The sequence below is a fragment of the Sebastes umbrosus genome, chromosome 22 (assembly GCF_015220745.1).
Source record: "Sebastes umbrosus isolate fSebUmb1 chromosome 22, fSebUmb1.pri, whole genome shotgun sequence".
In the NCBI taxonomy this organism is placed as follows: domain Eukaryota; kingdom Metazoa; phylum Chordata; class Actinopteri; order Perciformes; family Sebastidae; genus Sebastes; species Sebastes umbrosus.
In genome coordinates, this window is record NC_051290.1 from 16,623,742 (window position 1) to 16,638,854 (window position 15,113).

The 15,113-nt window shown below is 38.0% G+C and overlaps 1 protein-coding gene and 1 long non-coding RNA gene across 2 annotated transcripts in view; one reads left to right on the forward strand and one right to left on the reverse strand.

Moving 5' to 3' along the window:
- The first annotated feature begins 236 nt into the window (after window positions 1-236).
- Window positions 237-13,386, forward strand: LOC119481607. The gene is made up of 18 exons (XM_037758711.1): window positions 237-421; window positions 564-586; window positions 3,691-3,757; window positions 3,883-4,127; window positions 4,237-4,317; window positions 4,412-4,480; window positions 4,567-4,752; window positions 5,525-5,692; window positions 5,830-5,893; window positions 6,017-6,107; window positions 6,209-6,350; window positions 7,857-7,961; window positions 8,268-8,367; window positions 8,555-8,789; window positions 10,754-10,828; window positions 10,956-11,058; window positions 11,604-11,719; window positions 12,268-13,386. Exons 1-18 carry the CDS (start codon window positions 397-399, stop codon window positions 12,350-12,352), a joined length of 1,980 nt encoding a protein of 659 aa, XP_037614639.1. The 5' UTR covers window positions 237-396; the 3' UTR covers window positions 12,353-13,386.
- Window positions 11,351-15,113, reverse strand: part of LOC119481616 — a 319,631-nt gene continuing 315,868 nt past the window's right edge. Inside the window, exons 5-6 of the long non-coding RNA XR_005205235.1 lie at window positions 14,012-14,070; window positions 11,351-11,699 (exon numbers count right to left, since the gene is read on the reverse strand). This is a non-coding gene — a long non-coding RNA (uncharacterized LOC119481616). The remainder of the gene's footprint in view (window positions 11,700-14,011; window positions 14,071-15,113) is intronic.

The following is a 15,113-nucleotide window of genomic DNA, read 5'->3' on the forward strand; positions in this document are numbered from 1 at the left end:
GTGCATACAGAACAAGAACTGATAAAATAGGTAAAATTAGACATGAAAATAATAATAAATTAAATTAAGGGCTATAGGGCTATACCTGTAATTCATATTCTTCTATTATACTAAGAAGTTTCAAAGCATTTTTGTTTTTTCCATGACTTTAAGGGCTTTTAAGTAAGAAAGAAACTCAGTAGGGTCAGTAGTGTCACATTGCGCATGTGTACAATGAACGACAAGCTTCTTCCGGTCACGTGATGCAGACAGAAAACTAGTTGAGCGCGCGCAAACAACATGCACGCCGCAAAAGTTTAGGTGCTGCTAACATTAGCGTTAAATTAACGCAACTTTGCGTGCGTTTAACTCGCAGTTAGGAGTATATGAGGCCGCAGGGGGCGTGTGTTACTAAACATGGAGGTATTTAAAGAGGAGACGGGTAAGAAAAGTGCTCTATTAGCCTGTCAGAAGAAGTTAGTGGCTAGTTTAGCTAACATGCTAACGATAGCTTCCGCATGAATACTGATATAAATCACCATGTGGGTTTGTGTTTAACTCTACTTTGTCTTCCTCTTTTTCAGAGTTTACAGACATCCGAATGGTTGTAAGTATACATTTTAAACTATCCTCAGCTTTTGGGCAAATACATCAAAGATATGTGGGTGATTTAGTAGCTAACACTGATGTGATACTGCTCTCAGTGTGGTGATAATGTGTCCTCAATGTACCAGCAAACGTTGTCCATCCTGTCCTTGAGAGACTAATGGATTCATGAGGCTAACTTTGATCAGTCTCACTCTCAAATATTTGTTTGGGGGACACTTTGACACAGTGTTTGAAGTCACTTCCGGTGTTCCTGCAGTCAGAAGTGCGCAGCTAGATAACTTTACTGTTCATACTAATAAACAATTAGCCACACGGCGTCTACTGGCAACGATACAGATGACTCACTGGTTTGACAACACACTTATATTAAAAGTTAAAGTGGCTGGGCTGCCAAAGCTCACCTTATAACTTGTTTGTCTAATCCAAACTAAAACTTAAAGGTCCCATGTTGTAAAAAGTGAGATTTTCATGTCTTTTATATTATAAAGCAGGTTTAAGTGCTTTATAAATACTGTGAAAGTATCGAAGCGCTCAATATACAGAGAAATACACACACAGGCCGTATTCAGAAATTGTGCGTTTGAAACAAGAAGTTAGGATTTCTGTCCATTCGTGATGTCACAAATATACAATATTTAGATAGATAGATGGATAGATAGATAGTAACTTTATTGATCCCGAGGGAAATACAAGATTCCAGCATCACCGTTCCATAGTGCAAAACATGTTAGTAAAAAGGCAGTTAAAAAGTTAGTAGTTTAAAGTACAAAAAATATACCAGATATAAAAATACAAGGAGATGAGGAAAACTGTTAAAAGTGAATATAGTGCAGGGTAACAGCTGTGATACACAACTATTAAAAAAAGTGAATAAAGTGCAGAAGAGACTGTTAAAAATGAGTATAGTGCAGGGTAACTCCAGTAGCTTAGTCTATGAAAGTGTACTGTATGTAATATTATCTGTCCTGCAGACCGTCCTCCTTTGTCCCCAAATATTTAGACCATTACACGGTTTTAAACGTAAACATTCTAAATGTGTCCCAGTTTATTTCCTTGTTGACAGGAAGTAAACATGGACCCAAACTGTTGCCAAGCAACGCAATTCCGTTGAAATGCACCAAAATGGAGCGTTTCAGACAGAGGGTAAATACAGGTATATTCAAGCAGACATAATGAGGAAAATTAAATTTTTTTTTAACAGTACAGCATGTAAACATGTTCTAGTAGAAACACAAAATACAAGTATGAACCTGAAAATGAGCACGATATGGGACCTTTAAGATTTCAGTTGTTTTAGACTTTCTATTTGAGTGAAAACTATGTAATTATGCTCAGAGTTTAGTCTTTTTGTTGATACATGAGCTTCAACGTTTTGAGACTTGTGTGCATAGTTTCATTTTTGGTTGTATACAATGGAGAAAAACACATTTTCAGGAAATGTCACCACAGACACCCATTTGATAATAATAACAATAATACTGGAAATATATAGATATTGGAATACTTTCATCAGTGGGCCATAGGCTCAACCAGGGAATGGAATAAGCACCTGCCACCTGCCAAATACAGGGTAAATGTTGACTGTGGCAGGTCAAAATTTCAGGTCACCTGCCACCACGGCAGACAGGGTTTCCTTATATTAAGAAATATTATTTTTAAAAAGCAATTCCTAAATTAAAAATAGTCGGGGATTAAGGTTACTTTATCCATATTCCTACTGTATATTACTACTGACTGAAAATATCAAAATAGAGAGTATTGCAATATTATGTTTTGTGATACTGTATCGATTCTCAAAAAACGTGTATTGATTTTGAATTAATAGTTTAAAAGCAAGGATTAACAGTCAATACTTTATTGTATTTGCAAAGATATGTGTCCTCTGTGATTAAAACAAATCCTACTATTGCGTAAAAAAGTTAAAAAAAAAAATACTGCATATGGCGGTGTGTTCTTTATACTATGACAGTTTTCTACATAGATTTCAGAAGTGGCAGACAAAAAAATTGTGTGGCTAGTAGAAATGTTCAGTGATCTGCCACAGTGGCACGTGAGGAAAAAACTTCTCAATCATTGTGTTACCTCATTTGGCAATAGATAGTGACTTAATAGACATTTATTTAAATGAAAATCTTCAAAATTGTCACCATAACGTTACAACAATCCTAGCTAGTTTTTTTTATTTTTTATTTTTTTTAAGTGAATTCCGATACTGACATTGATATTTCTTCCAGGAATTTTGTGAAATAGCAACTGTTACTCTGAAGTAGCCTGTGGTGTATTCGCAGTGTGTCCTTTTTGTCGGTCATGTGTTAATTCATTGGACATTTCTGCATTTAAAGCTTTGAATCAAATCATTTACTGTTAGGAACTACACTGACACTTTAAAGTATCAATCTTGAAGATTTTCATTTAAATAAATGTCTGTTATGTCACTATCTATCGCCAAATGAGGTAACACAATGGGGATTGTGCCTATGGCCCACTGGTGAAAGTATTGCAATATTTACATTTACATATTTGCAGTATTATGACCTGGGGTTGCGTCTGAAATTCTATACTAACATGCTATTTAGTAGGCTAAAACAGTATGTGAGATTTTTTGAGTACTTTATCTGTACTTTATCATTACATACTTATATTAAAAGAAAAAACAAAAAAATGAAGCATTCAAATATTGATTTGGAGGTCGAATACAATGGCAACGCTAGAAGCTTCCAAGCATCTAGCATTCGGGTCAGCCCTAGTTAGAACACACAATTTGTCACCAAATTAGATGCAGTCTCGAGTCTCCAGAGTTGTTGGCCTTACATGTGTTTATTAGTGAGTCAGCTTCCTGTGGGTGAAGGAAAATGAAATTTAAGGATCCAGTGCCGCAGTGCTCGAGTGTTAACTCACTGCAACCAGAGATCACATTCAGTGCTGGCATTGACACGCAGCTTTGGACAGCCTCGACAACTCACCAACCTTTGTTTTGTTTAGTGTATAATGGGGTCTAAATGGAGGACAATTAAAGTTTCAAGACTGAAGGTGCTGAGCTAATGTGATGATTGTGAGAAACTACGTACAACTAACATTTACATCTCTCCTTCTCCTGTTTAGCAAAGGGTTGTGGATTTGTTTGAGAGTCGTCCTGGTTTTCAAAGGATAGTAAGACTTGGCCTTATTGGTAAGCAGATATCACATCTCCCATCACACACAAGTCTGTTTTCAGTGTTTTGTTTGTGAAATTGCTTTAAACTTAATTGAAGGCTTTACACACTTATTCAGTAATTTAAACGTACTCTTTCCCAGCAAATATGGATTACGATGATGAGCGAGGTGGTAAAGATGAGGATGATTATGGAACTGGCAATTGGGCACATGGTCATAACAACTTCCATGGATACCCAAGGCTCTCTGACAGGAGTAGTGACAGAGGATCAAGTGGGAACCATACAAGGTCATCCAGCTCTGTTTATCAGCTTCCACGGCATTACTACGCTTCATCTTGTGCAGTTCCTCACCCACCCGCTGTAAAAGTTCAGGCAAAGGAGAGTGTAAGTTCACTTTTATTTTGTCTATATTGTTAAATAGATAGCATTCTTAGTGATTCTACGGTGTTCAAGTGGCTGAAATCAATGCAATGTTTTTTTGCAACTCCTTAAGGACTCTGAAAGAAGAGCCAGATTATTAGAAGAAGCGAAAAAAGGCAAAGAAAAGGCTCAGAAGAAGCGAATTAAAAAGCAGGTAAATTTTGCAATCTCCAATATGAGTTTCATAGTAATGAGTTAAAGTCAAATTGTGTAAATTAAAGTTCATTATGTGTATTCCTGTCCTACAGAAACAGAAAGAAAGAAAACAGCTTGAGAGGTCGGAGAAGGAAGAACAGAACCCCATTAAAGATAAAGAGGTAATGATCAGTGTTTGCAACATCTTTATTCTTCTCTATTAACCAAACTGCAAGCTTTAACAGGTTCGTTTTTTTCCACTTCACAGGAAAAAGATGACGCACAGCAATCTAAAGCAGACGAGAGCAAACCAGTTAATGATGAATCCAGAAACGATATCATTTCCAGTGTTAAACAGTTGGCTGCAGCAAAAGATACAGACAGCAGTGACAGTAGTGAAGACGAATCCAGTGATGAAGATAGCGACACCAAGAATGAGTCGGGCGACTCTGAGGTACCAAGCGCTCATCTTATTGTCATTCATACTCCTATTGTTTAAAGAGTGTTGAGCAAAAACAGAGGTTTATTATAAAAATATTGAATCGATGTTGCACTAATATTTTTGTGTGATATATATTGGTATGTCTGTATTTTTGTTTGGACACTTAAAGTGAAAAAGGTTGTGTTGAAAGTATGATTTGCAGATGCTGAGATGTTTCCTCCTGGTAACTTTGTATTCAAAACTTAGTCCAGGGCCATTTCTAATATAAGCCATACATCCACAATTGCCAAAATAGCTATTATGATACCATATAGTGGTATGATATGGTAAAAAAAAATGTACCTTTATTCCATTTCTGCTCTGTAAGACTTAAAGGGATAGTTTGGGTGTTTTGAAGTGGGGTTGTAGAGGTACTTATCCAGTAGGTGTATTACTTACAGTAGATGACGGTCGGCGTGCCCCCAGAATTGCAGTTGTGAGCCGCAAAGTGTAAAACCGTGGTACCGCCAACTGCCGTCTGACTTCCGTCTGACTTCCGTCTGACATCCGTCGGACTTCCGTCGGACTTCCGTTGCTCTTAAAGTAGTGTTATTATCGTAAGGATGGCCAGGCGAGCGGCGTTACAACGGTTTTGCACTCTGCGGCTCACAGCAGGAGTGAGCGGAGGGGTACTTAGTTTGTTGCAATCTGCAATCACACCACTAGATGCTGCAAAGTCCTACACACTGCACTTTTAAAGACTTAGGAAGGTGATTAATTGTGTCTCTCCTGATTTGTTTTTAAGGAACTGGACATGACGAGTACATTTGTGAGTAAAGCTGCTCTTATAGCCCGGCGTAAAATAGAGCAGAAGCCCAGGCCTGAGTGGAGAGAGAAACAAAAGACACCAGTCAAAGAACAACCTAAAACCGTCCCTGACAAACCTACTGAAGACCCGGAGGTTGAAAAGAAGGTGAGGTATCTTGCATATTGATCCGATTCTCAACAGAGAGGACAGATGATGATTACTATTCCAATGACTACAGATTGACCATAGTACTTGGATTTTGATATTTGGGATTATTCATTTCTCTCCTATTGTCTGAACAGGAAGCTGCCGCCCCTAGCAGCCCCACTTTGGAAGATAATGTAAAAATAAGCACTAATCTTGCAAGTAAGTTGTATCCATCTCATGTACAAACTCTCAGCCAGATGGGCTGATTTGTAGATAGATATTTATTCATATGTAAATTATGTTTTTAATTTTAACTGAAGTTCCTCCCTTTTCTCTCTACAGTTATTGGAAATAGATTTGCCAGTGCTGGAGACTTTAATATGGCTGTGAAGTATTTCACGGATGCAATTAAGTACAACCCTACAGAGTATAAGTAAGAGCATGTCCCTTTACTTCATTTAAAGTAAATTCGCTGATGGATCTTACACCACCATTGGTTTTTACTCAACGTTTTAACTGTTATTTCCATTGCAGGTTGTTTGGCAATCGTTCCTTCTGTTTTGAAAAGTTGCAAGAATATGAGAAGGCGTTGACTGATGCGGAGTTGTCTCTCAGCATGTGGCCAGGCTGGGTTAAAGGCCTGTTTAGGCGGGGCAGAGCTTTGGCAGGTTTAAAGGTAAGTGGTCTCCCATATGTGCTCTGTTATGTGAAAGTTGAGTCCCTGTTGATGTGTGGGCCGGGGGTATGTTGGGGGATGACAAATAATGCTGAATGCCACAGCAGCACCTAGCTCAGTTATACTCTGTTATAGAAAACATGATATACAGGCATTAGCTCAATACTATGTTTCTTCACATTCAAATATTTTTTTGATCTTGGCAGGGCAGTATTGATATATTGATTTTTACGCATTGGCCATATACAAAAGTACCATCTGTAGTAATTGTAGCCCACGAGCCACTGTTTAGTGTTGATTTTACCCCTCTATATTGAAACCATGGTATGTATCAAATAGGGCTGCACGATTATGGCAAAAATGATGATCACGATTATTTCGATCAATATCGAGGTCATGATTCATAGATTTTGGGACAAAATATTTTAATTTCAATTTCACATTTAAATAAATAGAGTGCTGCTTTCTTTTCTGTGTTGTGCTACAGTCCAACCGTTAAAAATTCAAAATGTTATCCTTATACTTTATTGTCATCTATAGTGGTTATTCACATAAAAACACACAATTCAAATGATTAGGAAATAAACGATTGTTTTTTTATTTAAATATTTACTTTGATTAAAAAATCTTGGCATTAGTAGTTCTAATTATATACAGTATTATAAGCTGCTTAGAGCTAGTGTTGGGAAGGGAAACAGGTCATAATTCCCTCTATTTTATATTGCTGTCATCAAACAATTGGATTTATTCCTCCGCGTCTTATTTTGGACTTACAGTTGTGACAGACTTTAGCTTTGTCTTCTTCACTCACACTGAAGAACTTCCACACTGACATCATGTTTTGTGTGTGTGTGACGTTACTGTCTGTGCTGCTGTGTGGCGACGTAAAACCATCATGTGGCGGCTGCACACGTGTGTGTGACCTGCAAAAAATCTGATTTATCAGACTGTTGAAAACCGTCTAGCTTTGATCTACCGCCAATTGACGGTGCATCTCTAGCTGTTATTTTAGTAAGCGCTTGATTTATGCAGAGTGTTCTATGAGCGGAGCATTTTAAACGTCAACATCGCAGTCGATCATGTTCATTTAATTCTGGGAAGCCGAAATCGTGATCGCGATTAATATTCAATTAATTGTGCAGCCCTTGTATCAAAGTATTTGTTCCGCTAAATATGATCCAGCTCTTATCAGTTTTTGTAGCTGTGACTATCTCTGAGTTAAAGTCATTTTTCATCAGTGTTTACACTGTTTTGTTTGCTCCCAGTATTTCATTTGGCCTTGTTGCAACACCATTGAATAAATTCCACGTTTCATTGAGCTGTGCAGGGTCACATTATTTACTCTTCTTGTTTTGACTAGCTGTTGCTGTAAACATTAACTGATGACTAATAACTGGGCCGGGCAGCGTGGCATTGAATGAGCCTGAACTTTGATTTAGTCCTGAGATAGCGAGTGGTGAAAGCTCATTGTATTTTTTTTTCTCCTCCCCTTTCTTCTTCCTCCAGAGGTATGGGGAGGCTGCCCAGGCCTTCAGGGAGGTTCTCAAACTGGACAGTTCATATGCAGAAGCTGCCCAGGAGCTGATGCGGGTGCAGATAACACAACTAATGGTGTGTAACCGTAACACATGTGTTGGTGGGAAAGCTGGGAAAATAGTGTCAAAAAAGTTCTGTACACCATGTAATCAAAGCAACTTGTTGCATTTTGAACAAAAACACAACATTGTTTTTCAGATCAGTCGTTTCATTAAAATGTATTTAAGCCTTATAATCATCACACAAAAAAAGCGATAGAAAATAACTGATACAAATGTTGCTTCACATTTAAGAAACAGTCTTGAAGAGCATTGAAGGCAAATGGATCGATAATCATTCACCGAAGGGGTTTTTAACCTGACATTCTGTGTTTTGTTTCAGGAGTACGGTTTCACTCGGGAGCAGAGCTCAAATGCTTTAATTATTCACGGGACCGTAAAAAAAGCGCTAGAGGTGCTGTCCAAATTACACCATCGACCTGGTGAGTGTGATTTTTACTAACAAGGATTAGATTTAAATGCTGCCATGCATCAGAGGAAATGGAAATGTCCTTGTTTTATTGGAGCCTACCTGTGTAGAGTACATTTCTTAACCTCATATTGTAGCTTCAGTTGAGACTGAAAACACTCTGTTTGTACACTATACTCATTTTTAACACTTGTCTTTAGGAGCTATTCAAAATGGCGCTCTCCAACCGGCTCAACTAGCAAATGTCACCGGGATCTCTCCGGTCCTTTCAGCCATCACGATCCCTGCTCATCATCCTCCTCCTCAGACCCACGATGCACCACAAACAGCATTTAAGAACAAAGCTTTAGGCCCAGCCCCGAATATGTCCAACATCCAGAGTCAACCAAAGCCCATTCCTTATCAGGCCACGAAGACCAACAATGAAGACCCACAGTGAGTACAGATTCAGTCACACTGCAGTGTTTGAAAGGTTAAGGTGTTTAATTATGATTTACTTAAAACAGGCGTACCAGCATATTACTACTACTGTACTGCTGTAGAGTTTGATTCTTAAGTTCTGTTTCATGGATGATTTTTACATTACATTTTACGTTACATTTGACAGTATTTTAATGACAAAGCTGTCACTAGTCTCTAAGAATAGCTCGGTTCTCTGTCAACTGTGTCACAACAAGGTTTGGGCGATGTATGGAATTCATTTGAATTTTTGTATAATTGCTAAAAGGACAATTGAACGACAGTCCCGTAAACTGCGTCGGGATTAGTTACAACATATGCACACCTGTTGCAGTTTTACAGGCCTGTCGTGACTCCAGGTGTCTCGGCCCGTCTCCAGGTGACTAGCCGGGTCCGGCTATCTTTTAGTTAATTTAACGGTTGTGATAACGTTCTGAGAGGGACAGACTGAAAAAGGACTGATCTTGGCTCCCTGGCTAATGTCTAATCAGGAAACGCAAACAAGACGAGATGAATTGGTGTGCAGACTTTTAACCTGTGTGTTGAATGTGCATACTATAGCAAAGACTGACATGCAGGTGGTGCAGATCTGATAATTAATGCTAACTATCTTGCTCACAGAGTCTTAATGAGTCTTATGATATTTCAGTCATGTTTTAGTCTGGTTGCATGTTGTAGAATAAATCGGCACCAAGCTTGATCAATATTTTGGCCATATTATATATAGAAAACAGATCCAGTTCCCTACTTCTTGTATGATACTTGGTGTCTTTGGAGTTCTATAAGGTACTTAATGGTAAATGAGCTTTGATTTGGTGCTGTATAATGCTTGCATTATTAACGCTTCTATTGTTTGTATGTGGGGTATGATTACTGATGTTGTGGAGCAAGAGCGAGTTGTGTCCTCTAGAGTTGAGCCGGCATAAAAATGTCCAAACCGGTTTGATACTAAGCCACAACACTGGACCAGACTGGTATACCAAATTTTACCACTAGGTGTCACACTTGACTCAGCAAATGCTTGTCACAAAATGAGAATAGCTGGTCCACCTTATGTGAGCGTGGGCCTAAGTTGCCACTAGCTTCGGGCCTAACCCTTCACCTCAAATTTGTAGTAAACAAACACAACGTGTGCCGTGCATCCCTTCCCACCTCCCACCTCTATTGAAATATGATCTCCTTCATGTTGCCGGTGTTATGTCGAAGTCACCGGCCTCCGTCTGACATTAGTGGCTCCGTTAGTCCGTTTCTAAACAAACATTATGTTAATCACCTTGTCATATCGCTTATTACTAATGCAATACAAGCTGGATTTAGCGCCGTGACGCCATTGGCATCTATTGCTGATGTCGGCTACTTTTTAATTTTCCAGAACGTGTCAAATGACAAATGCCGGGTTAACCGGTTGGCATAAAACCGGTGTATACTCGTACACCGGACCGGCAAAACTGGAAATCAACCAAACTCTAGTGTCCGCTGGCTGGCTTGCTTCAACTCTTTTCCACTCAACACTGCCAGGAACAAAATTGACCCCTGAAGTGGGCCAATTCTCCCTTAAATATTTAAACTTTGCCACGCAGATCAATATATCCATGATTGATTTGATTAATTAAAGCATTATAGATAACAATATTAGCCGGTATGAAAGAAGGTTAATTGGATGATCAGTTCTCGTATTGGACACGCTTGATTCAGTACTCTACAGACAGTATACTTATGGATATTGGTATTGCTTCTCCTCTAATTAGACAGTATATTCTAAGAGAGCAGAAAATCATTGAATGCTTTCATGCAGTTTAATGTTGAGGTGTGTTTTTACCCACAAGATGATTTCTTAAAATATAACAATCAGGGATCTCTGCATAGGTTGCTTCATGTGTTATCTGTCATCTTCAAATCCTTTTAAACACGTTAAATTAATCAATATTTTCTCTCAACAGGGAGCTGTTTCCAGTTTGGGTGGGAAACTTGGTTTACCCAGTAACTGAGTCCATGATAAGCAACGTGTTTAACAAGTAAGAGCATTGTGTTTCATTTCAGTGAGACACCACACATGATTTCCTTTGTGTCATTTCTACAGTTCAACCTTTTGTAGTCAGATACTTAAAGTACGTGTTGACTTACTCTAGTCTTGTCTTTCAGGGTTGGGGTCGTCTATAGTGTGAAGGTTCTGATTTCCAAACGATGCGCCTTCGTAAACTATACAAAACAAGAGTATTGTGATGAAGCTATCCAACGCTTGCATGTAAGTACACCCTGAACTCTTAAATTACAGTGTGACTACAGACTTTCCTACTTCAGTTGTCACTTTTGTCTTCATTCAATCGCACATTTCCCTTCCCGTGTACTCCTTTTTCTGATATCATGAGATCAGTAATATGCACAAAGTTGTGACTACATATGACTCTAAGAAGGGCCCATATCCAGGACTGAGACTCGTTTAAAAAACTGCAGCAGAATTATTAATTTGGCTGCTTTTTGCAACTTCAATTTCAACTAGGTGTCTCAAGTTTTCTTATCAGAAAGTCACAATCACTTTTTGTTCTGCAAGACTAGTGAAAACATTTATTGCATTTTACAACCAAGCAAGTTCTTTTAATTCAGCTACAAACACCTACATTAGTCGTAATCAGCCCTGCTATCTGTTCACTCTGAAGACAAAGTATTGCTCCCTTTCCTACATGAACACAATGAGGAATATGTTTCTGCCAGGACAGCGTATCAACTTTCATCTAGCATATTCACTCCTCCTATAAAACTATTCTTTGTGATCTCTGTTCACTTCTTCAGGGCTATGAGCTGAACGGCATGAAGATAGCTGTGAGGTACCCAGACAGGATTCCTCCAGGCATGGGCATCTCCAGAGCTGCCCTCAAAGCTGAAGACCTGCAGGATGAGAATGTGGGGTGAGTGCTTTTATATCCAACATGGATTTAAAGGAATAGTTCAACATTTTAGGAATTGTGCTTCTTTGAAGGAGAGAGTCTCTCTCTACCTCTACCTACCTCTCTCTCTGTACCCCCTCTACACCCCTCTCTCTCTCTCTATCCATCTATCTCTACCTACCTCTATCGCTCTCTCTCTCTCTCTCTCTACCCATCTCTCTCTCTCTCCCTACCTCTCTCTCTCTCCCTCTACCTCTCTCTCCCGCCCTCTCTATCTCTCTACCTTCCCATCTCTCTCTACCCCTCTACACATCTCTCTCTCTAGCTACCTACCCCTCTTTACCCATCTCTCCCTCTACCCCTCTCTCCCTCTACCCCTCTGTACCTCTCTTTACCTAACTCTACCTCTCTCTCTACCCATCTCTCTCTCTACCTCCCTCTCTCTCTCCATCTCTTTCCCTACCTCTACCCCTCTCTCTAACCCCCTCTATCGCTACACTTGTCTGTTTTTTTTCCTTTTGCCAATTGAGTATAAATGAGTCATCTTTCATTTAATCTATTGGTTACAGGCAAAACGAGTACGGAAATGCAGCTGGAAACCGAAGACCTTTTCGCCCTTACAGATACGTCCCAGAATACAGAGGCAAATACTGAAAGGAAACGAGATGCTTAAGAACAGGTCCAACTGTCCTTCTCAATAAAAGTATAATCACTTATACTTCCCAGTACAGATTAATCACTAGTATCTACAGGGTTTTAAGGCTCCTTTTGAAGTATTAGCAGTATTTTTAGTGGACCACAGTGCTTAATTGGTAGATTTTTTTAAGAAGGAATGTAAGTATTAGTCACTGAAAATGACCTATTGATCTAAAGAAATGATAAAGTTTTATGTTTTTTGACTAAAGGTAAAATCTATGAGGTTTATGTGAGCGGATGATACCAGGTATTATTAACAAATGCTTCTTTATGCCAAGCCAGTTAAAGCCTGACAGATATACTGGATGATACTGCATTTTAAATGTCAGTATCCGGGAAAACCAGAGTTTATAATTTACATATTTCACTTAAGGTTTCATTTTAATATCTGTCTGCAGTACAAGCTGGCAGAGCAGTACAGTATATCACAACTGAGTGAAATGGCGGTAAGGTGTTCAAGATAGTACACAATTTATAAATATAATGATTATAAATATGTCTACATGAGACTTTTTTAGTCCTAATTTTTGGTATTACCATTAAGCTCCAGAATCCACTATTACATGGGCTTTAAAAATGATTAAAGTTAAGAGACATTTATGGGTTTTTTTTACAGTTGATGTACACACAGATGCAGAAATCATTAGTACACTGTGTAGTGATGTTGACTTTACTTACATATACATGTGAACTTTACAATAATACAAGCGCCTCACATTATGGCCTGTATCTAAATGATCTGTAATCTATATTCAGAATTATCTTCACTATACTTTTACATACAAATTGCATCTATATCCTGTTTAATTGTAATCCACTATAACATAACAGTAATTATTTTATAGCGTACTTAATTATGGTTTATTGCTCAATTGCATCCATAAAATGATTTAAAGTTACAGTTGTTGGTCACGGGGCGGCATGTTTTATTTTATTTTATTCATGGAGTTTGTGTTCTTAATTCAAGAATTAAAGATACTTTCATATTCTCATTTCCTCTCTCATTATTTAAACATGCTGTTTAACCACTAAGGGGCTCAGAATATGAATTATGTACTCAATTTCCTTGAAGTACAGTAAACACAAAGGGCGCTTCTGATTATATTTTACCTGAAACCCCAGCTCACATTTCACAATACATACTGAAGAGCTGGTGCAAGCTATCATTTCATTGCAATCCGGGTATTAAAAGGAAGATAGACAAATCAGAAGATTATTAATTTATTTTGCACCATAAAACTGAATTAATAAAAGATATTAACACTAGATTTTGACACTGGGCCCCTGTACACAATGCTGCTTAACATTTTAGTTGATGTATTTGAGTGGTACGTAATACTAATCTAATTTAATTAATTCCAAATGTGTTTAAACTAGTGGACTTTGAGCTTTCCATCACCCTGGAGACATTTGCCCTCTGTCCAGGTAGTAACTGAGCTCAGAGTTTAAGCTGATTTTTTAGGTCTACAAGCCAATAGATGGCAGCACAAGTTAAGCGTTGGATCTGGAGTGATCAGACAACTTGGAGAAATTCCTCCAAATGCGTATAACTATGTTAAAAATAATTCCTAGTTGGTGGAAACTTCCTATTGTGATAGATTATTTAGATAAACCTACCGTTGTCGCACATGGAGATGAAGTCCTGCGCTGCATACAGTGCACGTCTTCTGCAGCACCTGGAACAACAGCACAAGCAGTTTGAATACCAGTCATCACTATAATTTGATGTACAGCGTTTCTTCAGCTTAATGTGAATCTGAACTAATGAACAGTAGCGCTGGTAAATACTCTACACTATAGGTTTGTGTACTTTATGCTAATGACATTTCCTCGCAGTCTCAATTTTATAATGTTCACTTCATTATGTGGGTGACTGTATATAGTCTGCATTATGCAACAGCACTAAGGCTACAAATGTGCTTATCGCATGAAGGCACATGAGCAGAACATGTATTGCTATTAAGATAAATCTAGATGAGCTGTATTCAAGACATTTTTGCCTAGAACATCTTGAAAGATTATTTGTGGAGCTTTTGATGACGCCAATATCAACCATGAGGCAATCTGTGGATTGAGACTGACATCATCAAATATTATAGGGCACAAGACTGGCATACTAACAATATGGCTACACCTTAAAATTACACTTATTTACCTTGAAAATATTGTCTTCAACATGTACAATTAATGATCCTAATTATTTGACAAAAAAACAAATAAACATATAGAAATGTTATATTTTAATCCCAGTGACTGTTAAAGTGAAATCTCAACTAAACTCTACTATAACATAAATAACGTACATTCCCCACTAATTAATGATCTTCACATGCTGAAAATGAAATCAAAACAGGATGAATCTTAAAATCAAATCATCATGTTCATGATTGAAACTCAGCATGTAAATCATATGATGTGAACCTGACGACATCAGAACAAAATTACCCATATTCAGTTTTTAAAACGATATGCATCTAAAAGTAGGGCCTAATGATTTTGAAAAAATATCTAATCGCGATAATTTTGACTGATTGCAATATGATTTGTGATATTAGAGGGAATGATCATTTTTACATTATTCTCAATCTCATTATGGTGTGCAAGACAAGACATTTCTGCAGCACCACAATATTGAATTTAAAATTATATTTGACAAACATATCGCCTTAAACATTGCACCTCTTGCGATTTGAAAATTGCAGTAGGCCATATTGCGATT

What these genes read in the sequence shown, in the direction of transcription:
- LOC119481607 (XM_037758711.1), top strand. Translation starts at nt 397, where the DNA reads ATGGAGGTATTTAAAGAGGAGACGG. An exon ending in TTACAGACATCCGAATGGTT is followed by an intron (nt 587 to 3,690) that starts GTAAGTATACAT and finishes TCTCCTGTTTAG; the next exon opens with CAAAGGGTTGTGGATTTGTT. An exon ending in AATAAGCACTAATCTTGCAA is followed by an intron (nt 5,894 to 6,016) that starts GTAAGTTGTATC and finishes TTCTCTCTACAG; the next exon opens with TTATTGGAAATAGATTTGCC.